This window comes from Danio rerio, chromosome 23 (genome assembly GCF_052040795.2).
Source record: "Danio rerio strain M-AB ecotype USA chromosome 23, GRCz13ab, whole genome shotgun sequence".
NCBI classification, from domain to species: domain Eukaryota; kingdom Metazoa; phylum Chordata; class Actinopteri; order Cypriniformes; family Danionidae; genus Danio; species Danio rerio.
Window position 1 is genome coordinate 24,988,620 of NC_141043.1, and position 27,723 is coordinate 25,016,342.

General features: G+C 35.0%; 2 protein-coding genes and 1 long non-coding RNA gene across 38 annotated transcripts in view; all 3 read left to right on the top strand.

Annotated features, from left to right (window-relative positions):
* Nucleotides 1-1,059: 1,059 nt before the first annotated feature.
* On the top strand, nucleotides 1,060-18,474 carry lactbl1a (lactamase, beta-like 1a). 3 transcript variants are annotated; one of them, XM_087307119.1, is made up of 9 exons: nucleotides 1,060-1,246; nucleotides 7,621-7,787; nucleotides 7,874-7,954; nucleotides 8,948-9,086; nucleotides 9,631-9,740; nucleotides 9,840-9,997; nucleotides 13,807-14,039; nucleotides 17,136-17,241; nucleotides 17,390-18,474. In XM_087307119.1, the coding sequence occupies exons 4-9, from the start codon at nucleotides 8,981-8,983 to the stop codon at nucleotides 18,366-18,368; spliced, it is 1,692 nt and encodes a 563-aa protein (XP_087163245.1). In that variant the 5' UTR covers nucleotides 1,060-1,246; nucleotides 7,621-7,787; nucleotides 7,874-7,954; nucleotides 8,948-8,980; the 3' UTR covers nucleotides 18,369-18,474. The 3 variants fall into 3 exon arrangements, with proteins under 3 accessions (XP_087163245.1, XP_087163246.1, XP_087163244.1); XM_087307120.1 differs by having other exon boundaries at nucleotides 1,060-1,239; XM_087307118.1 differs by lacking the exon at nucleotides 1,060-1,246 and adding an exon at nucleotides 5,204-6,556 and having other exon boundaries at nucleotides 7,391-7,787.
* A 2,175-nt stretch (nucleotides 18,475-20,649) lies between these two features.
* LOC147838197 (uncharacterized) lies at nucleotides 20,650-23,799 on the top strand. Its single transcript, XR_015523522.1, has 7 exons — nucleotides 20,650-20,835; nucleotides 20,938-21,045; nucleotides 21,864-21,947; nucleotides 22,068-22,122; nucleotides 22,222-22,297; nucleotides 22,372-22,548; nucleotides 22,888-23,799. It is a non-coding gene; the product is annotated as an uncharacterized LOC147838197 (long non-coding RNA).
* A 2,335-nt stretch (nucleotides 23,800-26,134) lies between these two features.
* The window catches only part of eif4g3b (eukaryotic translation initiation factor 4 gamma, 3b), an 80,764-nt gene continuing 79,175 nt past the window's right edge, over nucleotides 26,135-27,723 (top strand). For all 34 annotated transcript variants that reach the window (XR_015523489.1, XR_015523488.1, XR_015523490.1 and 31 more), the window contains exon 1: nucleotides 26,135-26,697. Coding sequence is in view for 31 of the 34 variants with exons in the window: in XM_087306997.1 (XP_087163123.1) it covers nucleotides 26,561-26,697 (137 nt within the window). In the remaining 3 variants the exon portion in view is untranslated. The remainder of the gene's footprint in view (nucleotides 26,698-27,723) is intronic.

The following is a 27,723-nucleotide window of genomic DNA, read 5'->3' on the forward strand; positions in this document are numbered from 1 at the left end:
AAACAATTATGATTTTACCAAACAAGTGAGAATAAGTGAGAAAAATAATGTTTTAAAATATTTTTACAATTTTATTTAAATTATATATTTAATTATATTTTAAACGGCACTTGTAAAGAATGAAAATATAAGTCATTTACTATTTTTAAGTTGCAATAAATGTAAGATACTTTTCAAGGTAAGTTATCACTTCATTATTATCAGAAAGTGTAAAAACATTATAATTATCTCTCATGTGACTTAATTTTATGAGTTTGTTCTGGGGGGGCGGGGACAAGTCTAACGTTTAATTAGTTTAAGCTGAATGTAAATTAATTCTAACTTACCTTATCAAAAACAAAATATAACTCAGTGATCGTAAATAATATAGCCTATTTAAAGTATATAAATATAATACTAAAGCTCTATTTTGTTCTAGATCATTGATATTTTTTGGAAAAGCAAAATTCAAATTTGGTCCTCAGCAGTAGTGTCTTATTTATTATTATAGGCTACACATAAAAATAACTAGTAACTGCCAGATAACGATCACCTGCTCTTTTCTATCATGGCTAATGCTAAGGTTAATTTAGGCGTTATGTCTTAGCCAAACACATTTTTTATTAGTCGTTTATAAAGCCCACATTAACGTTACCGAAAAAATATTCATCCATCAGAGCCTGTTGGTCGGTAAATGTTTACGGCTGAAAAAAAACAAACTTATTTTCTCAGAGTAAAATAGCAAAGTAATTTAGGCCTATTTGATTAAAGATTTAGTCTCCTCTTGAAGGGCCACAGTCGCTTCTAAGCTGTAAATCACAACGGTCTATCATAATAACGACACGCCTACTCATCAGTGGACACGCCCCATTTTTATATAGCTACTCTTGCAACTGGTTGAAATCACTTATCACAAAAAAATTGAACAACTAGACCCATCTCTGTGTGATAGCAATTGCATTAAATCAACAATCTATCTGAAAACTTTTTTGGAAGTGAAATTTCTTTTACTGGGTGGAGTTGGGTAGGCGGACTTACTGTATACAGCCTCCAGGCGGCGATCTATGAGCCCGCAACTTCACTTTTCAGGACGTGTGAGGTACAGAAAGCAGCACCAGGGAGCCGATGAGGATTAACAAACTTGCAAGTTATGCTCCAAATATTCATAGAGGTTTTCAGTGTTATTTTACTCCGACAAAATTGGTTATTCAGTCATAAACATTTACCAACCTACAGGATTTTACACTTAAAAAATGCACGGTTCCACGTTCATGTTGTCCCAACACAAATTAAGTTAATTTTACACTTTTAACAAATTTATGTGGATTGAACTCAATTTAAATTAGTAGTTTGAACAACCCAAAAATATATTTTTTTTTTGAGTGTATGGATCACAGTTTGTTTCTTAGAGTTTTTTTGTTAGGTTATCTGATATTCTTTCATTAACTGTTCTCCAAGTTTACCCAACTATACAATGACTTTAACTGCTGAGAAAAAAAATGTGAAAAGGGTACATGACTTAATTAAATTTTTATAATGGCTTATTTTTTTATAAGCTAAAATGGTATTTCATTTTTATTTTGTTTATTTTGTTTTTGACCTTTTTATTCCATTACTGACTGTTGTTTTTGTTGTTTGTTTATTGTGAAGCTGCTCTAAAAAGAAAAGATTAAGGATTGAGGGTCACCAAGTTTTGTTTAGGGCCCCCAAATATCGAGAAGTTCTTTACATAAAAAGACAAAGATAATTCATCCTTGTCTAGTGTTTGTGCCTTTCTCTCCAAAAGTTACAACAATAAAAATGTTGTAAATAAAATAGGGGCTGCACAGTGGCTCAGTGGTTTAGCACGGTTGCCTCACAGCAAGAAGGTTGCTGGTTTGAGCCTCGGCTGGGTCAGTTGACATTTCTGTGTGGAGTTTGCATGTTCTCCCCTTGTTGGTGTGGGTTTCCTCTAGGTGCTCTGGTTTCCCCCACAGTCCAAAGACATGCGCTGTAGGTGAATTGAATGAACTAAATTAGCCGCAATGTATGTGATGTACTGTATGTGAATACATGTGTATAGATGTTTCTCAGTACTGGGTTGCAGCTAGAAGGGCATCTGCTGTGTAAAACTTATGGTGGGGAAATTGGTGGTAAGGAAAATGAATAATTAATTAAAATAGAATTGCAAATATCCATTTATCTCCTCACACATGCACTTGTCTGTGGGTATCTGTTGTTTTTGCTTGAATAGTTTATATTGTTTGTGTTCTTGTTTTATTTGTTTGTGTTCTTGTTTCAATGACGTTTGACTCAGTTATTTAGAGCACAAGCAATATATTAAGCATATATTATATGTAGCTTAAAAATTCGGACTCTGCACATACAATCATACTGTGAGGATGGCAAACTTGACTTAATATCCAATCTTACATGACAAAGGGTTCATATTCACAAAGAAAAAGTTATAAGAGATAGCCACAAGAAAACTAATTCCCTCACTTTCTGGGCTCTATTTTGACGGTCCATGTGCTAAGCGAAAAGTGCAAGGCGCAAACGCATTCAGGGCATGTCAGAATCCACTTAAGCCATTTTAGAATGGTAAAATCCGCTTTGTGCCGTGGCGCATGGTCTAAAAGGGTTGAGTTTATTTTCTAAATAAGTTATAGGTGTGTTTTGAGAATAAACCAATCAGAGTCTCATCTCCCATTCCCTTTAAGAGCCAGCTGTGTCGCGCCATAAGTGCATTTGCAATTTACATGACGTAAAGTAAGTGTAAGTGGAAAAACTGAGTATTTCACTAGCAAGAAAACAGTTAAACAGAGCGTCTGCAGTGCAAGAATGAGAGATAAAGCATCTCATAATCCATTTTTTCATTTTTGCTCTCGTGGATAGGGAAACCTTGTATGCACACATATCAATTAGCCTATAAATAATTAATTGCGTTTGTTAAGCGCAAAGTTTTGTTTCAAAACTATTTCTAAATTCAGTTCTAATTTCCAGCAAACGAATAAATGAACAATAATAACGAAGTGTGCTCAAAATACTGAGTTATATCCTAAAACACATGCTGTGCCCCATATGGTCTAAAACCTGCAGGTGGACAAATCTAAGCTTGTTTTTAATAAAACAAATATAAATATGAATATAATAAATAATACTACTAATAATAACAACATTATACAAAAGCAAATTGAAGGAACTGAAAAAGCCCCCGAGATGAAGAAGGATTCAAGGCAGTGGTTTTTAAATTTATCTAGGATAGAAAATGTTTTGTAATATTTTAATCCTTTTATATTTATATCCTATATATATCCTTATTATATCCTATATATATATCCTCAATATTTAAATTATTTTTCATATGTAAAGATATTTACAGATTCTCAAAATAGCAACGCGCCAAAAGACACCTGCTTTTTTAAAACCAGAACGCCTATGGGCGCACATATGAGCCCAAATGCATTTACTATTTGCAGTGTAACAGTGTGGCACAAAATGTTAAAACGACTCTTGCGCCAGGCTTACACTAGCAAACAACAATTGCTACGTGCCTTGCACCACATTGCGCCGGGTGTATGATAGGGACCTCAAAATTCGATGTTGGTATTTAGTACGACGACGTGCATTTGTCAGTGTAAACATTAAGTATACATCATTGACCTTATTGTTCACATTGAGTGGGTGGAGCCATTGGAATTATTTTGGCTTGAGACTTCTGGTTTTATTTACTTCCACTGATTTTTTTAGATGTTAAAAATGGTTTGCTATGCTGCTTAATGTTGCTTTTGTAATTATATTATTGATATAATTATTATATTTTTATGTATAGTCATTAACATACTTTCTTTGTGGAGCAAGCAGTTTGACTGTTATTTTGCAGTTTATTATTCCTAGTCATTGTCCATAGGCAACTGAATCGAGAAGGATCTGGATGCAGTGCAATCTGGGCTCCATCCAATGCTTTTTAATTCACCCACCTAACCCCGCCCCTAACCCTACCCCTCACAGTGATGTCACTAGCTCCATTGAGTGCATTGTGTCTGACATTGCATTACTGAAATCAGCAGTCTCAGCTTGCATCATTAAGGCTGCATCCAGATACTACTGACTGAATCAGAAGTTCTAAAACAAATTGCTAAAATGAGCAGACTTACGCATTAGTCAATAGTTCCTATTATGTTGGATTACACCACGCTCTGAAGGGGCTAATTTAGTTTTCTTAAATGATGTTTCCAGTAATTAAGTCACTCACAGTGCTGTTCTTGTGTTGAAAACTCAACATAAACAGTTTTTTTCCTCCAAAAGTTCTAGGAACTGTGATATAGTTCAGATTCCATAATTGTGTTCTGATTTGCACTACTATTTGTTGGAGTGCTCAGTGCGATTAATGACAAACATTGAATGAATTAACTCATTATTCACATGAACTACCTCTGGAAATGGTTGTAGCAGACAAGGTCAAAAAATTTCAGTCTTAATTTAGACCAGTATTTTGCAGTGTCGACTTGTGATCCCAAGTGCAATAGCATGTGTATACAGCGACAAAAACAAAGCAGGCGTTAGGTGTCACACAATTGATTTTTGTCAAGTTTAATCAACAGTTCAACATATGTTTATGTTATTAGATATGGGCTTGTGTGGGGCCAATAAAACCAGCATGGTGCAGTCACAGATTGTGCAGACAGGCTGATGGTATTGATCTCACTATGGGTTTATACATGGAGCCCGAGGGCAGGGATCTGGGGAACAGCTCTCTGCCACGCTTAAAAACCAAGAGGACGAGATCAAATGAGTGTTTCAGTGGAGCAAATGGCCACCAGTCAATAATATTCTTTTTTACGGTACTGATATCCATTTTATGCCTGATTCATTATTGAACTGACTCTCGGGCACGTAAACAATGCATCTAATATTGCATCAACAGAGCGATTAAAAAGAAACAATTGGTATACAAACAGTTTTGTATACCATGTAAATGCAAGAAACACACTGAATTAAATGTGAAAATTTCAATTGAAAGTTTACAATGCTTTCTTGTAATCATACTTAATTAGTGTTTGATTCTGTAATTTTCAGTCATGATTCTAAAGGCCTGCAATTTGCCCCCAGCAGAATTTGCTGCCCACTTCTGACAACTGTTAAATAAAATACATATCTACCATATATTAATGCCAATGCCAATATATTACTTACTTATTTACTCCCAGAGCCATTTATATCAAAGTTGATATTTAGCCACACCATGTTAGTGTTGGTGTTTCGTAACATCACATTTTTACAAGGTGGGTTGTTAGCCCAATGCTCAACCCTCAACCTGAAGGACCAGGACATACACACATACACTACGGACAATTTAGCTTACACAATTATTCAGATGCCTTTGGATTTGTGAGGTAAACAGGAGCACCCAAAGGAAACCAAATACAATTATCTGCCATATAATTTGCGTAATTAATTTTTTTTTGCTTTGATTTCTTCTATTGTTCTTATTTGTAAGTCACTTTGGATGAGAGTGTCTTCCAAAATGTATTAAATGTAAATATATTATATTCAGCCATTAAAATCATACTGGATACTTTGTTTCATGAAACAAACAATGAATTAGCATGAATTAGCATGTTTAGAAGAAATAATAAGTTGTATGTACTGTATAAAATACTTGCTCTAATTGAAATAAACAGCAGTACACACAAGAAAATGTTGGTTTTTAACTAAACTATCTGTCAAATATGGGCCAATACAACATTGGGTTCCTTTTTTCAATTAAATTTATATGACATTTGTTAACCCAGCAGTTGTGTATGTTCACATTTGAACCATTAGGTTAAACAACCCAGAATTTAGTTTTAAGTGTATTGTTGTTTATTTTACTTTGAGGAAGTTCTTTTAAAACAGTTGCTAATTCTGTTTTTTAGAAATATTTAGTTTTTTAGAAACATCAGAAGCATTTTTAGAGTGTAACTAAAACAACAATACTAAGACGAACAACATTGAATTGAACTAAGCTGAACTTCAACTCTGAAAACTAAACTGACAGAATTTTAATTAACTATAGAACTTCTATGTTAAGCTGCTTTGACAATCTACATTGTAAAGAAACATGAATTAAATTGAATTTAACAAGCATTCAACTCAGATATATCATTTTTGTTTTAATTTAATTTTTAATTAATTCAAATTTAAATTTAAAAAATATAAATTTTAATACATTTAATTGTCAGATTAATTGAACATATGTTGCCCTCTAAAATATGCTGGGTTTGTTGGAACCCAGAGTTGCTTTAAGAATGAACAAAAAAAGTTTTGAAAAGCTTCATTTAAAATCTACTTTAAAAATGAACCCAACACTGCGTTTGTCCATATTTGACCCAATGATGGGTTAGACCAGAGCTATTCAATTAGTTTGTCATGGGAACCAGTTCATGAAAAGCATCTCAAATGAGGGGCTGGAGAGATATAACTTGCAATATGAGTGATGACACAACAGCTTATAAGAGCCCACATGTTGTATTTTTGCTCCTTAAGACAACCACGTTGTATTTTGTACTTTAACGTGCACATATTGTATTTTGAAACTACATAATATCAGTGCATTGTACAATATGGCTTTTCTTTTTGCAAACATTCAAATGTTGTGTTTTAAAGCACAACAAAAGCAGTGCATTGCTTAAGTAGGCTTCTTCTACATTCAGACACATTCAAGTGGTATGTTTTGAACTGCATAACAATTAGGGATACAACAATTAGATTTTGGTTGTACGATTATAGAGTTTAAAGTATAATCATGGTTTCATGGTTATCACGTCTAATGTAAATGTAAGCTTTATATTAGGGAAGGATTCAAATGAACTGTTGTTATCATCTTCGTTCATACACACATAATCATTTTAATAATTTGTAATAATTCGTCTAACATATCTTTTGTTTACATTGCACTGAAAGCCACGCACAACTCTCACCGTTACAGTGTGAGATGTTTTCTAGTTGGTGCACCTGTATATTGGCATATATTCTTACATTGGAAATACCAAACTTTAACTGCAGCACATGCTGTATTGAACAGATGCACGTCACATCATAACTATAGCGGCTATTTATGTATAAATCTAGCGACTATTTATGTATTTTTGATGTCTTGGTCACACAGTTTGAAGGGCTGGAACAAATTGCCTCGGAGGCCAAGTTTGGCCTATATGGGCCTGCCAATTGAATAGCCCTGGACTGGGTTAGCCAATATATACATTATATTTAATTTCATTATCTAAATTAATGGGGCGTCATGGTGGCTAAATGGTTAGCACTGTCGCCTCACAACAAGAAGGTCGCTGGTTCGAGTCCCAGCTGTGCCAGTTAGCGTTTCTGTGTGGAGTTTGCATGTTCTCCCTGTGTTTGCGTAGTTTTCCTCCGGGTGCTCTGGCTTCCCCCACAGTCCAAAGACATGCGGTACAGATGAACTGGGTCGGCTAAATTGTCCCTAGTGTATAAGTGTGTATAGATGTAACCCAGAGATGGGTTGCAGCTGGAAGGGCATCTGCTGCGTAAAACATATGCTGGATAAGTTGGCGGTTCATTCCGCTGTGGCGACCCCAGATTGATAAAGGGACTAAGCTGAAAAGTAAATGAATGAATGAATAAGTTATTAGGTCTTCTAAAATATAGGAGTGTAAACTGAATGATCTGAACGGATGTGCAAAGATCAAGAGTGAGGCTTTTAAGACGGATATCTTCAGATTATGACGTACAAGCCTGCAGTTGGTGGAGAGGATGCAGAGAAGTTAGTGCACGGGTTATATTGTAAAGATTAAAGCATGGCTGCTGAGTGGCTGGTAAGCTCTGGTTATGCCTCTATGTTATCAGCATTAATGGAATTCCACTTTCAATGTTTTTTTTAATCGAGCCTCTGCATGGATAGGCAAATCAGCTGGGAGCAATGCGATGTGGCAGGATCATACGGAACACTGATTTTGACTTAAAGGAGTAGCAAAAGCCTGTGGTAAGACATCTTATCATTTATCCTCCTGAAATTACTGTCTCTTCCTCGAGAAAATATATATTGCAGTTCATGTTTTGAGCAGTAATGATATTTTATTGGTGTAGTATATTGGTTATATTAATATTAGTTATTTAGATGTAGCCTCTGTAGCCAGATCAGACAAATTATTTGTAATATTTAACAATTGCATAAATAATGTCACCTTTCCAGTGAACTAAGAATAAGCTCATAAAACTATGAACATTAATAATTGTTAATGACAAGTTATTATTTAATTATGAATATTTTAATTCAAATATATGCAAACTTTATGTACACAGATTATCCTTCTGTGACTAGCCAACACTTAAAAAATAAATTTGTTATTTTATCTTTTTTACTTTTAAAAAAGTATAATAACAGCTGTTAAATTACAGACATTTACCATAAAATAATGGACGTTAAATTACAGAAATGTTCTTAAATTTAAATTTGTGGTAAACTACTGTAATTTAATGTCTGTTTTTTGCTGTAAATTTCCATAATTTAATGGCCGTTATTTCACAGTAACTTTTTGTAATTTAACATCTGTTATTTTATAGTACGTTTCTGTAATTTAATGGCTGTTATTTTACAGAAACTTTTAGTAATTATTCATTTAGTTATTTTGCGGTAAATTTCTGTAATTTTATTTCTGTTATTTTATGTAAAATTTCTGTAATTTAATGGCCATTATTTTATGGTAATTTTTTTGTGATTAACGTCTGTCATTTTACGGTACATTTGTGTAATTTATTGGTCATTATTTTTACGGTAAATTTTTGTCATTTAATTTCTGTTATTTTACCACAAATTTCTGTAATTTAATGGCCGTTATTTTGTGATAATGTTTTTAAATTTAACGTATTTTACAGTAAATTTCTGTAATTTAATGGCTATTATTTGATGTTTTTTCGTAAAATAACAGATTTTTTACAGTGTATGAAATATATAAAACTGTATTTTCTCTTTCAGCCTGTCAGAAAAGAAGACTATTAGTCTGCAAAAATGAAAGTGAAATGGACAAAGTTGGGAATGGTCTTCTTTCTGCTTCTCTCCTGTGTAATGACAGGCTGTTTCATTTGGCAGTACAGGCTCCCTAAGGCAAAACCAGGTAAACATGACAAAAAAAAAAAAAAAAAGCAACTATAGAAAGACTCAGAAATTAGTCATCAAATATCAACGAATGGATGTATATGAATGGATATGTTAAATTATGCAGCGTGTTGCTGGAAATGGAAAGTTTGTATTTGTTTAGTGTGTAAATGTGCCTAGACAGCACATGGAGAACATCCTTATTCATTTTCGATCTCCTTATGCTTAATTAATGGTTTGCAGGAGCTGACCATGGATTACCCGGAGCTCGACATAGTGGCTTGTAGATTATTGTGTGCTGTAAAGCCTGATTATCACTTGGGGGAAGGGAACTTAGCGTAAAATACATGATTATTGAGCAAACACCCACTCTCGGCTCCATTATGCGCCAAATGCATAGGATTATATAATGATAAATAAGATACGAAGTGATGGCATTAATGTTGTTTTACACTGTGTTATGTTTCATATTTGTTGGGCTTACATAAGTTCAATTGGGTCACGCTGAAAGATTTAGTTGTTTGCATATATATGACACATAAGCTGAATATGTTTTTATACAGTGGATGTAAAGGCTGCGGAAGAAGTGAAAGATGAGATAATGTGCCCACGTTTTCCTGAGCCTGTGCCACTGGTGCACCCAATTCCTGTCCTCATGGACGCACTGGATAAAGTCAGTATAAAATAGTTCTTTCTTTTTGAACATCAATTTCAAAATTGAAAAAATATGTATAACCATTTGGTTAAATTTCACAAATATGCTGTGTTCTAGGCGGATGTGCTTTTGAGGAACAGCATTGATGCCACAAAGCTGCCCGCCATTTCTGCCATTGTAATATTTAATGATTCTGTATTGTGGAATGGAAACTTTGGCAGAAGGAATGGAAGTGACCCTACGTCTTCCGTTACAAATGAGTACACAGTTTACAGGTGGGTTACAGATTTTGGAGATTTTTGTTTTTGCTTTAAAGCTTTATGTTTAAAGGCATAGAAAACTGTTTTAAAAATGAAAACTGTTATAATTTAATTACCTTCCAAACCTGTATGAGTTTCTTTATTATGCTGAACACAAAAGAATTATGGTGGAAAGCAGCATCCATTGACTTCCATGATATTTTTGTTTCTTTTTAGGGTGTTTGCAGGTTTATTAAATTTTTACTTGCTTTTATTATCTTGTGAAATGACGTCTAGGAAATATAAATCATTGTTCATCATTTTACATCATTTTTAAGTTAATTATAAATTTTTTGAGCAAAATGTTTAAACTTTATTTGACAAAATTTCAGTTTAACATTGCAAATGCAAGGCAATGGGGATCTGCCCCGACACAAGCAAATCAAGTCAAAAGTTTACTATAGAAGGGGGTGGGGTCTCTTGGTGATTAAACCTATTTTATTAAACTATTAGAATGACCATATCACATCCATAACCTATAGAAGAAAAGTAATTTGTAGTTATTAATTATATTTAAAAAACAACATGCAAATATAAAGTCATCAGCCTTTTGATTATTTTTTCAACACCACCAGTGATTACATTATATATTAAGACCCATCACATTGATTTTATTACACCAGGTTAAACGTTTTGACACCTTTATGGCACTCACGTACATTAAAATAAATACAGGCTACAACTGAACATCGAGGATGACCTCTGAGTGGCATTCGCCAAAATTAAACGTTGATAAAACTTGGGGATATTGGTATCTGTACACCGTTGTGTGCAAGGTTCATATATTAATAACCACCTCAGAGGATATTGGGGTTCGCAAGTCACTGGCATTGTTATTTTGGGGGTTGTGGGCTGAGAAGTTTGGAACCCCTACTATAAAAAATATAAAAATGGCTTTCTATCTGAGCTTTTCATCACTGCATTACAAACACACGTTCAAGAGCTGAATCTAATTTTGTTTGCCAAAACCTATGGGAAAACACTTTGATTGTATTTGATAAAATAGCATCAGCTCAGTTCTAACAGTGTCTGAAGCTAGGTTGCTGCTGGAAGTGGTTTTAGTGAGACCAGCAGGGGGTGCTCAACCTGCGGTCTGTATGGGTCCTAACGCCCTAGTATTGTGAAGGAGACTCTATACTGTCAGTGAGCGCTGTCTTTTATTAAAAATCCCAGTATGTCCTTTAGGAAAAAGTAGGGGTGTAACCCTGGCATCCTGGCCAAATTTGCCCACTCGCCTCTGTCCATCATGGCCTCCTAATCCTCCCATATCATAATTGGCTTCATCACTCTGTCTGCGCTCCACCAATCAGCTGGTGTGTGGTGTGTGTTCTGGCGCAATATGGCTGCTGTTGTGTCATCTAGGTGGATGCTGCACACTGGCGGATGAGGAGATTCCCCCTAAATAATGTGTATAGTGGCACACCTTTCGTGCAAATCCTTATGTACCACCTTTTGCAGCTTCAATTCCAACAACCAGTATTTGCAAAAACGCGAGTAAGACCGAATCTTCTTTTAAAAAAGGTTTACTGAACAAATGCAAACAAAAATTACAAAGTTACAATAGACTCGATCAGCTCGGTCAAAAAACTGTGTTGCTTCCAACATCCATAACTGCAATCTGCCTAAAACGTATGAACTACAGACCTCATGACGTATTACTGTCGGAAGCCAAAATACCAAACTAAAGGTTTTTAAATTATATCAATTACTAAATTATGCATTTTAGATAATACAATCACAATGAATTCTTATTAAATTTAAATATCAATTTTTATCATGTTTTAACCTTCACTAAATTATTATCACAAATGAATTATGCATAACTGGCTCTTACAATGTGTAAAGAGCTTTAAGTGTCCAGAAAATCGCTATATATATAAGGAATTATTATTATAAAACTGTAATTACTGACTACTAATTTCAGCCTGTTTCTATCTAAGAGACAATGGCTACTTTTCAATTCACTTTTAGACACGCACTTGCAGACTTCCCTAAGCACTTCTCATCAGGGGAATCCCTGCCGCCATTTTAAAGCATGTTCCACTTTGTCAGGTGGATAAGGGAAGTTTAAATCAGACCCTCAATCCTTCAATTTTGATAGAAGGAGCCAGTCTGCTTCATATTTGACTTCAGCACCTATATGTCCCACAATGCAATACGATTATAACATCACAATAGCGACTTGGATTCACAGTGCATAGATGTTTCCAAGTACTTAGGGTTAGGGTGTTTCATATAAACCCATTTCAAATGTTCTGTAAGTACTGGCTATGTGCGCAACGTAAACAATAACGTATATGAAAATCTGCACGTATGTAGTGTGGTGTCCCCCAAGGCTCAATTTTGGGCCCAGCTCTATTTTCCATCCACATGCTTTCCTTTGCTGCGATCTGTAAGAAGCATAATGTAAGCTACCATCTCTATGCTGATGATACTCAGCTTTATATGGCCATAAAAAGGGGAGAAAGTTATGTTTTACAGTCCTTTTTTACCTGTGTTGACGAAAATAAGGAATGGTTGGCTGGTAAATTTTTACACTTGAATGAATCAAAAACTGAAGTACTAGTGTTTGGCCCTCCGAGTGTCTGTGAATCTACAATTAATCAATAAGGTTCGCTCAAGCCTAAGGTCCACAGTCACACAAAACATCTTGGAGTCATCTTTGACACTGAGTTAAAGTTTGACAAGCAAATGAATTCAGTCATCAAAAGTGGTTTCTATCAATTAAGGAACATTGTCAAATTAAAGCCTTTTGTGTCTGGAGTTGGAAACCATCATCAATGATTTTATTATGTCCAGATTGGACTACTGCAACTCTTTGTATTCAGGATTTTCGCAGGCTACAATTACACGCCTGCAGCTGATTCAAAATGCAGCAGCTAGGCATTTAACTGGGACAAAACAAAATTCCTATCTCACCAGTTTTATCATCTCTTCACTGGCTCCCAGTCCAATTTAGGATTCAATAAAAGTTATTGCTACTTGTATTTAAAAGTTTGAATGGTCTGGCACCTATTTACATCGGTGAACTTCTTCACTGGCATACTTCATTGAGGCCAATCTGGTCGGAAAACAAGTTTCAGCTAGATGTTTCCAAAACACGGTTGAAATCAAGAGGTGACAGGGCTTTTTCTGTCACAGTCCCCAGTCTGTGGAATGGTCTGCCTTTACAAATTAGGTTGTGCTCTTTCTTTAGTGTTTTTAAGTCTCATTTAAAAATCACTTTCTGTCTCTTGCTTTTTGATTGCAAACAATTAATTTAAATCCGTTTTATATATTTTGCTTATTTATATACAGTATACAAGTATATATTTTGTATGCTGGTCTTTTCGTAAAGCACTTTGGTCAACAAAATGTTTTTAAATGTGCTCTATAAATAAAGCAAACAAAATATGGAGGGAAGTTAACAAGTGAAGGCCATACAAATTTGGACTGTAATACAGCTCAAAACTGAATTTAACATTGGAGTACTTTTTGAACACTTGAAAATAGACTAAATTCCAAATTTAGATATTTAGATTATAACAATGTCACAAACCGCACAGTCAACAAATAAGATTCGCTCTACTTATTTGAAATGAGCTAAACCACACAAATCTTGAATTTTTGTGACAACTTAATTGTTTTATGTTCAATCCACTTAAATTTATAAGAAATAATAAGTTAACTTAATTATTTCATGTTGTCCCAACACAAATTATGTGGAACCCAACATTTGTGCATACATATCTGATTGTTTTTGTATTTTTTTGTCCTTGCTATTTGTTTTGGTTATACAATTAAAGAATTGCAAGCCTTTCCAAAATCTTCCCCACCTTGATGCTGTATAAACTTTGGGAGGACGGAAAAGTGGATTCCCTGGACGACCCGCTGGGGAAATATCTTAAGAACTTCACCATAAAAAACCCTCTGGGGAAGAGAAGAGATCATGACCCCAAGTCTGTCTCTGAAAGCTGGAGCAGTAAAGAAGTTCACATCTCTTCAGTTACTCTGAGACGGATGGCCAGCCAGCTGTCAGGTGAGCACGGTGTACCTGTAACTGACCTCAATACGGTGTTTAGATCAGTAACTGATGATTAGCATACATATAATTAGTGCATTCCATGGTTGTGCTGTAAAAATAAAGAAGGTGAAACCTGTAACTAGATTAACTGTTTTTAGAGTACGGCTACAATAATCAGCTCTGCTGCAAAACATGACTAAATGGGTTTGCCTCTGTCTAGGATTAGAGCAGAAGGAGTGGCCCTAACATACTGTACTCAGCTAACTCCAAGCTGATCTTTATATAAGGTGCCAGAAATAGCAGTGCTGATTATTTTGGTGTACCTAAATTTATTCAGAAATAGCTTTCAAGTCATGTAGATGGAAATTATGCAGTGCAATCTAATGAAAGAGCATTTCTGCTTCGGGATAAATTAATAAAAAGAATAAATGAATAAATAAATATATATTTATATAAGATAAATGGTGCATTTGATTTTCACAATTGCAACTTTATTTCATTTGTTGATATTATTTTTAGACAACACCCTACCTATGTTTAAACTTAAGTTTTATGTAATCAATGTTTTGTGGAATAGTCCTGTTTTCGGTATGTATGTGTGTGTGTGTGTGTGTTTTTGTGCCATATCAGGACACAAGCTTTTTTAATGACATGGGTATTACACGAGTTTTACAAGGAGAGGTTGATTCGTGAGGAAATTTCTCATGTCACCCTTTTTTAAAAAGGCTTATAAATTATGCACATTTTCCTGTGAGGGTTGGGTTGGGGTACACTGTAAAAAAAAAACCTAATTTTACAGAAAAAATCTCTAAATTTTTTACAGTAATTTTTACATTACATTTTACATTTTCATTTTACATTATATTCAAAACTTAGTAAAATGACAACAAATCTTTCTAAATTAACCGTTTGACTTTCATTTTAGGTACTTCATTATTAAAGACAAATTACCGACATTTTTGTTTTTTATACAGGGAAATTACAGTATTATTTATACAGTATTTTTTCCGTTATTTTAAATTATATTCAAAAGTTCGTAAAAATTACAAACATTATCTGTAAATTATCGGCTTGACTGTTATTTTATGTACTATATAATTAATGACAAATTACAGCAATTTGTCTGTTTTATACAAAAAAATGACATATTATGTACAGTGTTTTTCCTGTTTTTTTAAGTACATTTAAAATTACGTAAAATTAAAGTAATAAATTGTAATTACTTGCTCTGTAAAAAAAAATTAAAATCATAAAAAAAAGGTCAAATGACTGGCAGCTACGGCTGCCAAACAAAAACCATAAAATTAAGGTAAAATTTCTTTGTTGAAATAAAGTGCAAAAAATAATAAATCTACAGATATTTTCATTAAAATGTTTACAGAGAAACACTGTTATTTTACAGACTTTTCCTAGATTATTACTATCAAGTCCATTTAATAAAGTTACACACTAAGAGCGCTCACATACACCTGTTCCAGATTCCGCTGATTGCACACACACAGTCGGAGGACTGTTATGAACTGATTACATACACTTTAAAAGCAGCACAGACGCACGCACCAATTGCTTAGTCTTGTTATACTGCTACTGTGAACAATATGACTAGTTTCTCTTCTTTAGCCTTGCTTTGTTTGTTAATTGTTTACGTTGTTTGCTGCCAGGACTGATCATTTGCTTGTGAATTGACCATGACTCTGGATTCACTGCATACATCTGTTTGCAGATCGCCCCTGTGTTGACTTTTGCTTACCTGACCATCTCTGTGTAATAAACCTGCATTTGAATCTGCACTTCTTTGTCAGGGTCCCCTTCACGTTACAGTTCCATTTCATTTAAGATTTGGAACTGTATCATTTCATACAACTTAAACCTCTACATGTTTTAAAGTAATACTATTCAATAAAATGTAATGTTATAGTTGTGAGAATTTTAATCAGTTGTATCTCGTTTGATGTTTTTTCCAAACTTTTTTGATCCAAAATAAAACTGTTAAGTTACGACCAAGAGCATGTCTTGGCATTTTATTAAAGGCGTTTAATTGTAAAAAAAATTCAAATAACATTGTTTTCTCTTGAACTTTTAGTGCAGTCACTTTATTGATGGTGTTCGATCATAATAATTTAGGAAAAGTCTGTAAAAATAACAGTGTTTCTCTGTAAAACTCTTATTGTGTTACATTATTAAATGGATTTGATTATAATAATCTAGGAAAAGTCTGTAAAATAACAGTGTTTTTCTGTAAACATTTTAATGAAAATATCTGTGAATTTATTATTTTTTGCACTTTATTTAAACAAAGAAATTTTACCGTAATTTTATGGTTTTTGTTTGGCAGCCGTTGCTGCCAGTCATTTAACCTTTTTTTTACGATTTTTTTTTACAGTGTAGGGTAAGTTTGCACAGTGTTAAAAAAAATAAAACAAATAAGGAATATACCCACAATTTGTAAACAAATGTGCAGATTTTTACTAGTTTTGGTGGCTTATGAAAATACACATTTATATAATGACAGGTATGACCAATGTATTAAAATGTTGAGGTGGTTTATAAGCGCACAACATGTCTTTATAATACAAAAATTGTAAATATGTTAATAAATATTGTTAATAAATACTGTTAAAAATACTTAACGGTCTTTTCACATTTAAAATTTGCCACCGGTTGTGAGGATTAGTTTTAGGTGATATAATAAGTGTTTTTTACACTATAAACTACATTACACAAATGAAGAAAGCAGGAAACAAGTGTGTGTGATTTTAAATATTGTTTTAGCACAGTAAACATTTTCTTTTTTTTAATGAAGGGGTTTTTCACCTTTTTCATTTGGATAGGATAGTGGAGAACAGAAAGGAAAGCATTTGGAGCAGAGAAAGGGGAAGGATCAGCATTTTTCTTGAGCTGGGAATTGAACTCGGGTCACCGTGAGCTCTATGGTGTGCTGTTGGCACACTTAACCACTAGGCTATTGGCGCCAACCAGTAAAAATTACCATAGTTGTTCTAAACTTCTGACTTCAAAAAAGCAAATAATTTCAGTTCTGTTTTTGATCATCATTTTTAATAAAACTGATGCATTAAATACATACCAAATTCTGGATCATTCATATTACAGGTTTACCAAGGCGGCTCAGAGCGACTACACTACTCTGGAAAGGCAACACTCAAGCTGCAGTGGATTTATTACAAGATGATGTTCTCGTGGCCGACCCCGGAACCAAGTAAGATAGTATATTTTCCTCTTCAAACTTGTATTAAGAAGATGTTTAATGAATGAGAAGAGCTTTAAATAATAGATGGGGCGGATGCAATGAATTCACTTGTGGATTCTCCCTAGAGGAAGTAATTCTAGTCCTCTGCTGTCCTCAGATGCCACTACAGCAACCTGGCCTTCTCGCTGCTTGCCCATGTGATGGCGGAGAAGGTGGCTGGCATGGATTATCAGCGATGGGTAACTGAGAATATCCTGCAACCATTGGGAATGGAGGACACTGGGTTTGAAATCACTCCACAGATTAAAAACCGGATGGCAGTAGGTGTCTACTCAAGCGGGCGTCCCGCGCCTCTTTATGACCTCGGCTGGTACAGACCTTCAGGGCAAATGTACTCAACACCAGCTGACATGGCCAAACTAGCGATGATGCTGCTTGGGGCATTTTACTGGCAGGTTCTCCAACCTGATACCCTCAAAACCATGTTGACTCCATTGTTTCGATGTGAGAACAGTTACTTTGCCAATCAAACGGGCACGCCTTGGGAGGTGAATGAACAGTTGGGTTATGATGTTATACGCAAAGATGGAGATCTGGATGGATATTCAGCTTCGATTTCCCTTGTTCCTCGCTTGAAGCTCGGATTGGTCATCCTAATGGCTGGAAGCAAACCTGTAGATGAGGACCTTGTGGCCAAAACCTACAGCTATATCATTCCTGCCATGGAGAGTGCCTTCAGAGATACACCCCGTGTTCTCATTCCTCCTCCAGACCCTACTCCCTATGTAGGGTATTTTACTTATAGTAATATAACATTCTATGAGATCAAAGCCAATGCAGATGGAGTGCTGTCTCTGGAGCAGTTCGGACCTCAAGTTGATGACATGGTTCCTGTGAAGTACAGGAGTTTGAAACTCACTTATCTACAGGACAGGGTCTTCAGGTTGGTATTTGAGAAGGAGTATCCGTGTCAGCTGAAAGTCAACGCTGCCTCTGTGTCTCTTGAGTCTCAGGACGGGCAACTATTTAACTTCTATATCTTCAACAAAAAGGGGCTCTCATCTGGTTTTGATGTCCCAGGGTTAAACACGTATAAAGTCATGCGGATATTCCGCAGGCCTATTTTTAGCAGTTGAAGAAAAGATTTTAATTTTTAGTCACTTTTATTATTGCTTGGTGACATTTCATGAGCGAAATTCTGTCATTTCAATTAAAAGCATTAATAAAGGCATGGCAATCTCATTCATGTTTGTGTACAATCTGCTGACACCCACTGATAGATACAGCATACCTAGCCATGTGAACAGTAACATTCATTCATTCATTCGTTCATTTCCATTTGGCTAGTACTTTTATTCATCAGGGGTCTCCACAGCAGAATGAACCACCAAGATATCCAGCATATGTTTAACACAGCGGATGCCCTTTCAGCTGCAAGCCAATACTGGGAAACACTTATACACTCACACACAAACACTACAACAGTTTAGTTTATTCAATTCACCTATAGGGCATGTATTTGGACTGTCAGGGAAAACGGAGCACCTGGAGGAAAGCCACGCAAACATGGGGAGAACATGCAAACTCCATACAGAAATACCAACTGACCCAGTTGAACTTGAACCAGCGAACTTCCAACTAACAAGTAAAATAATATAAACAAATGATCTAATACTGCTCTGGTTTCTAATGCTTAATATACTACACTACACTTCACTGTATTAAAAACTACAATATGCTGCAGCATTCATTAACAAAGTGTTGGAAAATACTACTATATGCAGTTATATTCTTTACTATTAAAGTTCATAATATATAGTTTACTAATAATTTCTACAGTATTTTTTATGTGGGTAGAATTGAACCTTCGAGTTTTTTCCTAAAAGTCAAAGATTCTTCAGCACCTTTTAAAATAGTTCTGTTTTCATGTTAGATCAGGTTATCTGCATGATCCAGAGTTTCTCATGATGGCAACATTGTGTTCACGTTGGTCATTATTTTCATTTTTGATCTATTTTAAAAATTACATTTTAATACACGGTGGAGCAGTGGGTAGCACTGTCGCCTCACAGCAAGCAAGTCACTGGTTCGAACCTCGGCTAGGTCAGTTGGCATTTCTGTGTGGAGTTTGCATGTTCTCCCCTTGTTAACATGGGTTTCCTCTGGGTGCTCCGGTTTCCCGCACAAGTCCAAAGACATTAGGTAAATTGTACAAAGTGTATGTGTGTAAATAAGAGTGTATGGGTGTTTCCCAGTGATGGGTTGCAGCTGCAAGGGCATCCACTGTGTAAAACATATACTGGATAAGTTGGTGGTCCATTCCGCTGTGGCGACCCCAGATTAATAAAGGGACTAAACTGAAAAGAAAATGAATGAATGAATGAATGAATGAATGAATGATTTTTAATGCACACCAGCACTTTTTGTTGTATGATTCCCCCCCAAAGAGTCTATTGTTGTCTGACTTTTATGAACACATAACCCATCTTCGCTAAGTGTTAAACAATGCAGCAAATAAAAAAGTAATTCAACTCTAACACAAACATGTTAGATTTTAACTATTTAACTTGTTTTTAAATACAAATCATTCTAAAGGCCTGATCAGAAGGGCAATTACTGTAACTCTTTATTCATTCTATTTCTAACCAAATATAATAATATTGTGGATGAAAATATAGTAAATTTACTTGGTGTGAACGGTCTTTATTTCATTATGTTGATTAGGAATGGAAATTCTGTATATTTTTAAAGAATTTTCTATATATTATGACCAAGTATATATATATATATATATATATATATATATATATATATATATATATATATATATATATATATATATATATATATATATATTATATATATATATATATATACACTCTCAGAAAAAAAGGTACAATGAGGGTACAATTTTGTTCCTAGAGGGAACAAAATATAAAATTGTACCTTTAAAGGTCCCATATTGGTCCTTAGGGTACAATTTTGTACCCAAATGGGCTATAAAGGTACAAATGTCCAGATTTAGGTTTGAAAGGTACATTTTTGTACCTTTTATAGCACATTTGGATACAAAATTGTACCGTAAAGGACCAATTTGGCACCTTTAAAGGTACAATTATATATTTTGTTTCCCTATTGGAACAAAATTGTACCCTCAGCTCATGATAAGATCAAGACACTATATAACACTAATTTAAATGTATTAATACTAAACATTAATACTAAAATACATAATTTATAAATATAATAAATAAATAAATTGATTGAATTAAATATTTTAATAATTAAATTTTTTTCATGTATTTAAATTACATTTTTTCTCAAAAATGTTAATAATTTAATTTATAATTAAATGTAATTTTAATCATTAAAAACGTAAATACTGGTCTTTGCTTACTGTTTAAGACCCTATAGTTTATGGGATGTAGAATAAGAACCATGCAGAGTGACAGCATCTTCATACAGGTGGTGATGTTGCTGTCTCTTTAAGAATTTGGCTTGTTGAGACGTTATAGTAGTGTTTGTTACTGAGGCGGTTCGTCGAGTATGCTGACTTAGCACGCTCTTCAAAGAAAAGTCTATTTTGGAGTCCACACTTTTCAGGTAAGAATGTATTAAAGATATTTGTAGTCTCATTTTTACATGTGAAGCCGTGTTCTGTTGATTTTGTCTGACTCTCGGGTCTCGGCTTTCCCCCGCTTTAAGTGCTCCGGGCTGGCCTGCAGGATGGAGTTTGCTAAGATGTCTGCAGCTTATTAAAGAAGTTAATACAATGTGATATCGAAGTCACCGAGGGACATAACGTTATAGACGGTGAGTACTATATGCTGTTAGTTTTCTCGGTGTAAAAGTTCCCTTTGTCGCCTACGTTACGTATTCGCGCCTTATATCTTACGTTACGTTACTGCTTTATTAATAAGTGTTGCCACGGCGGAATATAATCGCAACCCAATTAGCAAAATACACTCGGGCCAGCTGCGGCGGCAGAAGCGCGACGCTGCCGTATCCGTGCACCGGAATCGGGCCGTGACCCGTGAGTAATGTGCGGTGTGGCCCGGAGCTCGCGCGACTAAAGTCTTCATATACCTTGATATAAAACCTTTTGTTATTAATACTGGAAATTTGTAATTATCGATAATATTTTATATTTTGAGGCCATTTTTCTAGCCACGGTTGACCGCTGAAATGTAATTTTAGACGGTTATATAAGTTAAGTTACACCGCCATTTTGTGAAGAAAAATCACAATTTTGTCACCGGCAAAGTGACTGATTATGTAAACGTGGCTAGTTACAAACGTGGCGTGTGTATGCTTGTACATATCTTCGTTTCAGTGTCTAAGTTACATCAAAGTTGAGGAGTGTCCACAAACTCTCATGTCCAGAATTGTTGGTGCTTTACTATCGTTTAACGTTATACTTATGTTAATGTAGAATTATTAACATACCATGTTGTATAAATCGACGTTTTAAGTTATACTTTGTTCTTTAATGTAATAATTTGTCTCATCTGTTCTGAAACTGGTACCTTGAGCTATTTTACCTATTTTATTAATATCTCAAAATAAGTAAATAGTTATTGCTTTATCTTATTGCTTTCCAGAAGTTTTTGAAGTTTCCAATTGTCTTTCAGGACAAGATTGAACAACAGAATGCAGCCTAACAGCATCAGAGCAATGAAGGCAGGTCATATGAAAGCATGGCTCAGTTACAAGATGTAAGTATGTATCATTATCTATACCATGGTTTTAATGGCTTACATACTATTTTAAATTTGTAGGTTTTTACTTACAAACAACAATAAATGTACACCCACATGTTTAAAATTATTTTCTAGGTTTTCATCGAAAGATGAGAGATCAACTGAAGAATGCTATGGACCTGACTCTAAGGTACTCTTTGTAAACTTTCTCCACTTGATTAATATTATTAAATTCTAGCTTTGTATGGATTCATTCATATTTGTTTGTATGCCACATCTTATGTTCCAGGAATTGATTTTACAGCAGCACTTCTCATGTTGCCAGCCTTGTTAAGCGAGACACTTCAACATTTCGTTGTGCTCAGGTGTGTATGTTGTTTTCTGTTCAGTATATGCTGTGATAAATGCATTTTATAATGCTTGATATTCTTTATATTAGGATGACGCAGTGGGTAGTGCTGTCACCTTACAGCAAGAAGGTCGCTGGTTCGAGCCTCGGCTGGGTCAGTTGGCATTTGTGTGAGGAGTTTGCATGTTCTTCCAGTGTTCGTGAAGGTTTCCTCCAAGTGCTCCGGTTTCCCCACAAGTATAAAGACATGCGCTATAGCTGAATTTGGTAAGCTTATTTGTCTGTAGTGTATAAATGTGTGTGTGAATAAGTGTGTCTGGATGTTTCGTAATACTGGGTTGCAGCTAGAAGGGCATCTGCTGCATAAAACATATGCTGGATAAGTTGGTGGTTCATTCCACTGTGGCGACCCCAGATTAATAAAGGGACTAAGCCGAAAAGAAATTGAATGAATGAATGAAATTTATATTAGTCTTTTAATCTGTGATACTTTTTTTTTTTTTTATCAGTGAATATTAATTATTTTACTTTCTATGCATGTTGATTTTCTCTTCATCAGTGATAGAGTGACTGATATTAATGTAATTATTGCTTTGTCATTTACAGTGAACCATCTTCACCACATCCAACAGTTCAAGTACAGGAGGAGGCCACCGACTGGACAACTGTGTTAACAAGACGAGTCACGGCAGTCTTCAGAGTTGATGGGATTGTGATTAGCCGGGCTAATGATGTGGACGAATATACATTTTTGACATATCCATCTTATTAGAAGATCACCTTGATGTTTCTGCAGTGGAATGTTTTGAATGAACGGTGGACGATGACAAGCCTCGATCTACTCCAGTTACCAGAGTGATCAACCTTGTTTTTTGTTTCTCTACATGCTCTTGGGATAATCACAATCATCAAGTTAATCCAGCACACTGCTATCATTCATGCATAAAGCAAATTTTTAAATAACTTGTGGTCCTAATGACTATCAAAGAACATTTTCCAGATATGAGTGCTTTACATGTCATGTTTATCAAAAGCATAAACACATATTGTGTTACAACAAATTACAACTCCACTTGAGGATGATGAGGAGTAATCTACTGATGTTGAGGAAGAGGCTACTGATGTATTTGGTTTTCTGCACTGTTGAAGCAATTTATAGAGAAAGTTTGCCTTCATTCTGAAATACAGAGAAAATTTTGATGACAAATTATTTATTATGACCGAGTATTCTGACTCAAGACAAATACTTTGGACTTTATAAAGTGCAGTACTTGATGTAGCCTGTGTAATGTGTTTATAAATCTTAAACAGTGTTCTTGTGGTCTTTTTATTAAGGGTAGATTATATACTGTACAGTGAGTGAACAATTTTTATTTGTTATCTAAATAGTTTTTTTTTACTGTTGTACATGTCTGCTTTATACTTACTGTGTAATTTTATTTCTTGACACATTCAGTTGTGAGTTGTAATGAAATATTTCTACATTAATAAATAAAAATGGACAACTGCGAACCAAAATATTTTATTTATTTATTTGTGCATTCTGTCACCAATGGATCAAAATGCCTGGGTCAGTACCCTGAAAATACTATATAATATAAAAAGGTACATTTTTGTACCTTCAGTGTCTAGGGTACAAAATTGTCCCTTAAAGGGTACAAATGTAGAAGGTACAATTTTGTACCTTTAAATAGAGGTACAAATTTGTACCCTTAAGGGTACCACCCCAGTGACGGGCCATTTGTACCCTAAAAGGTACAATTTTGTACCTTTTTTTCTGAGAGTGTACATATATATATATATATATATATATATATATATATATATATATATATATATATATATATATATATATATATAATTTAAATTAATACATAACTTAGAAATATCACATAAAAATTTTTTAGTATTCCAAATGAGCATGTGTTTCTTATGTGTGCTATTGCTGAGGAAACAAAAAGCTACTGAAAAATTAAGTGATTAAAATATTGTAATATATTATATCTATTTGTTTAGTTTAGACAAAATAATTTCTGTATGTTCTTTTTTTTCAAATTATAAAAAAAATATTCACGTAAACCTTAGGATAACTTGAGAAGCGTTTTATTTTATTGAATGTATAAAGGAACGTTTTTTCTCATAGCCTATATCTTTATGTTTTTAAAATAGGGATTAGAGAGTATTCAATTTTAACTTTATTATGCATATTATGTGTAATGTTTTTGTGATAATGTTTTAGGACAGGGGTTCACAAACTTTTTAGGCTGCGACCCCAAAAATAATCATATCAGTGGCTCGCGACCCCCATTTTTCAAGGTGGTTGTACTGTAAATATGTAAACGTTGCAGACACAACTATAGGCAAATATAAACATGAGCTTATTGACAACACAAAAATGCAATAGTCTATTAGCCATATAATGTTTTTTAAAGTGATTTATGGATTTAATTACATTTTGCTTTTAAAATTAAAGGCTGATGACTGATTGTTATTTTTATGTTGCTGTTACATTAATGCAACTATTAACTACACTGAAAAAAATTATTCAAAGATGATTCCTTGAATTTACTCAATTTCTTTATGTTAAGAGGTGGTAAACAATTTATTTGGGCTGAATTTAAACAAACAAATTAAGTTAAACATTACTAAACTTAATTTGTTTGTTTAAATTCAACACAAAGAAATTATTTGCAACAGTTCTGCATGCAACACTTTTTTCAGTGTATATTCTGTCGGTTATGAATAAAATATAGTAATTCTAATAGTTTAATAAAACTTATTTGAGTTTTGGATATCAATAAGCGACCCCTTGTCATTGTCCCGCGACCCCCCAGGGGGTCCCGACCCCCACTTTGAGAACCACTGTTTTAGGACACTATTAAAGACCATATTCGTAGCATTACGTTCTGTCAACGTTGCTGAAGGATGTTTAGGTTTAGGTTTTAGGCGAAGCAGTAGTAGTGCTGTCGCCTCACAGCAAGAAGGTCGCTGGGTCGCTGGTTCGAACCTCGGCTCAGTTGCCGTTTCTGTCTGGAGTTTGCATGTTCTCCCTACCTTCGCGTGGGTTTCCTCCAGCTGCTCCGGTTTCCCCCACCGTCCAAAGACATGCGGTACAGGTGCACTGGGTAGGCTAAATTGTCCGTAGTGTATGAGTGTGTGTGTGGATGTTTCCCAGAGATAAAATTTGCTGGATCAGTTGGCGGATCATTCCACTGTGGCGACCACAGATTAATAAAGGGACTAAGAAACAAGAAATGACAAGACAAGAAAATGAATGAATGAATGTTTCTGGAATTCAGCACTCCCATGCATCATACGCTTTCTGTAATCAACTGGCCCAAAACCATGCATTTCCTAAAGTAAGTTAACCTACAAATAAATTTGATAAAGCTTACATCACGTAATAATTTTGTTATTTTTATCAATTTTAAATATAAAACTATTTTGAACATGTGCTTGCATTTGTTTTTTGTTTAACAATATGATAAACATTGTCGTCTCCCAAGTTTTTTTTTCTCAATAGCCGAACTGCCATGTTCATCTGTGGACACATGGTGTCACTGTAACATCAGAAATCGGTTCCAACGCGCACATAAACATTGAAAGGTTAACATATTTTATATACAAATATAGCGGTGACATTTTAAAACAAAATTTATCTAATGCCGCACTCTTGTTTGGCCGTTACATCATTTACAACAATCTATTTGGCTGAAATCCAAGTAGGTTATTATGAGTTCCGGAAAGCCCATTCCGTACTTCCGTGTACACTCGTTGAAAATTCCACCCGCCGAAGTATTACGGAAACACCCGAAGTGAAACGAAAGGTAGGTCCTGTAGGACTGCTGGAGGCGGCCACAGCGCCATGTTGAACGGAATCATCACACTCCGTGGAGATACTCTCGTCAAAGAGCAGTTGTAAACAAAGTGTTATTCATTTTCCAAAGAGGGTACACCTGTCAAGATCGCCCTGGCAAGAAGAGGCCAACTAGATCCTCGGAAACCCCGGCCGGGGAGGGGGAACAGCCCCCAACCTTCAGCAATGAAGATAAACCACAATAAGCGCTAGCCGGCTAACTATAGCCTGCTATTCTATCAATAAGCTAGCTAGCCTGTTAGCTCACGCGTTAATATCCGCTCAGACACCGGCAACCTGCTCATATAAAGCCGGGTATTGACATAAGTCGCCAGCAATATTTTTCAAGTGTACAGTTTAGCCGCTAGCTTATTTATTATTGTAAATATCTGTAAATCCGTGCGTTAGTTTTTTTTATTTGCGATGAGTTTGCCGCCGAAAGCGGTGCCGAAACCAGCCGCTGCCGCCGCTGCTGGAACTGGACCTGGAACCGGGCAGTTATCCGCGAGCCAACTGCGGACCACCCTCACCACAGTCCCGCTACAGTCGGTGGCTCAACAGTATCCTTTTCTGAACTCCATCACAAATCTCCATCTGTGGTTGTGACTCAAAACCTTACGTTAGTGAAGTGTGTGTGTGCCTGGATAAGTTAACGCTAGCGTTTCATGGCAACATCATGGGTATTCGAGGGGGCATTTCGAGTTGATGTGCATATAAAGTCCGAAACTGTTGTTTGGGCAAGCGGGTCGCTAGTTTTTTGACAGCGGTAATGTTAGAGTGTGTTGGGTTGTAACTTACCGGCTAACTGAGTCATCCCAACAGAAGTGTGTGTTTGGTTTGTGCTTTTTGTATCTGAAGTCCTGAAGCTTCTAGTAGATTAGGTTAGAAATAACACAATAATGTTTATGTGGTTGTCCGTAGTCGAGCTGGCAAAACACAACCGGGTTGGCCCGAGCCTGCCCGGCGGCTGGAGTGTGCTAAAGCTAGCTTTCATTTTTAAAGATGAGCTAGCTTTCACTTGAAAGACGTGACATCGAGTTTAAACTTCAATTAAATGATTGTGTCGTGATATACTCGCTTTTAATGTTATAAACAACATGCTCTTACCAGTTATCAACATTCAGCCTCATGAAAAAGTAATGTTAATGCTCGGAATTCACCATTGACTTCAATTACATATTTCTTCCATGAAATGAAAGTAAATGGAGACTGAAAGTGCCATTCACACCCAAAAATGTAAATTTGCTGCTGATTTACTCACTCTCAGACTATTGAAGATGTAGAAGATGTGTCCTTGTCCTCATTTGTAAGTCGCTTTGGATAAAAGCGTCTGCTAAATGACTAAATGTAAATGTAAAATGTAAATGTAGCTGACATTTTTTTTTCTGATTGATCAATTGATCAACTTGGAATCAATAGAAAAACATATACAGGTAATGTTTGATAAGTACAAGTGGCTACTGCTGATATATTGAGCTCAATATTATTATATAATATTAACAATAAACTCAATATTATGTACAGTTATTTATTTATTTATTTTTACCTTTGATCAGTGACAGTTTGGTAGCATTTATGTATTTGCA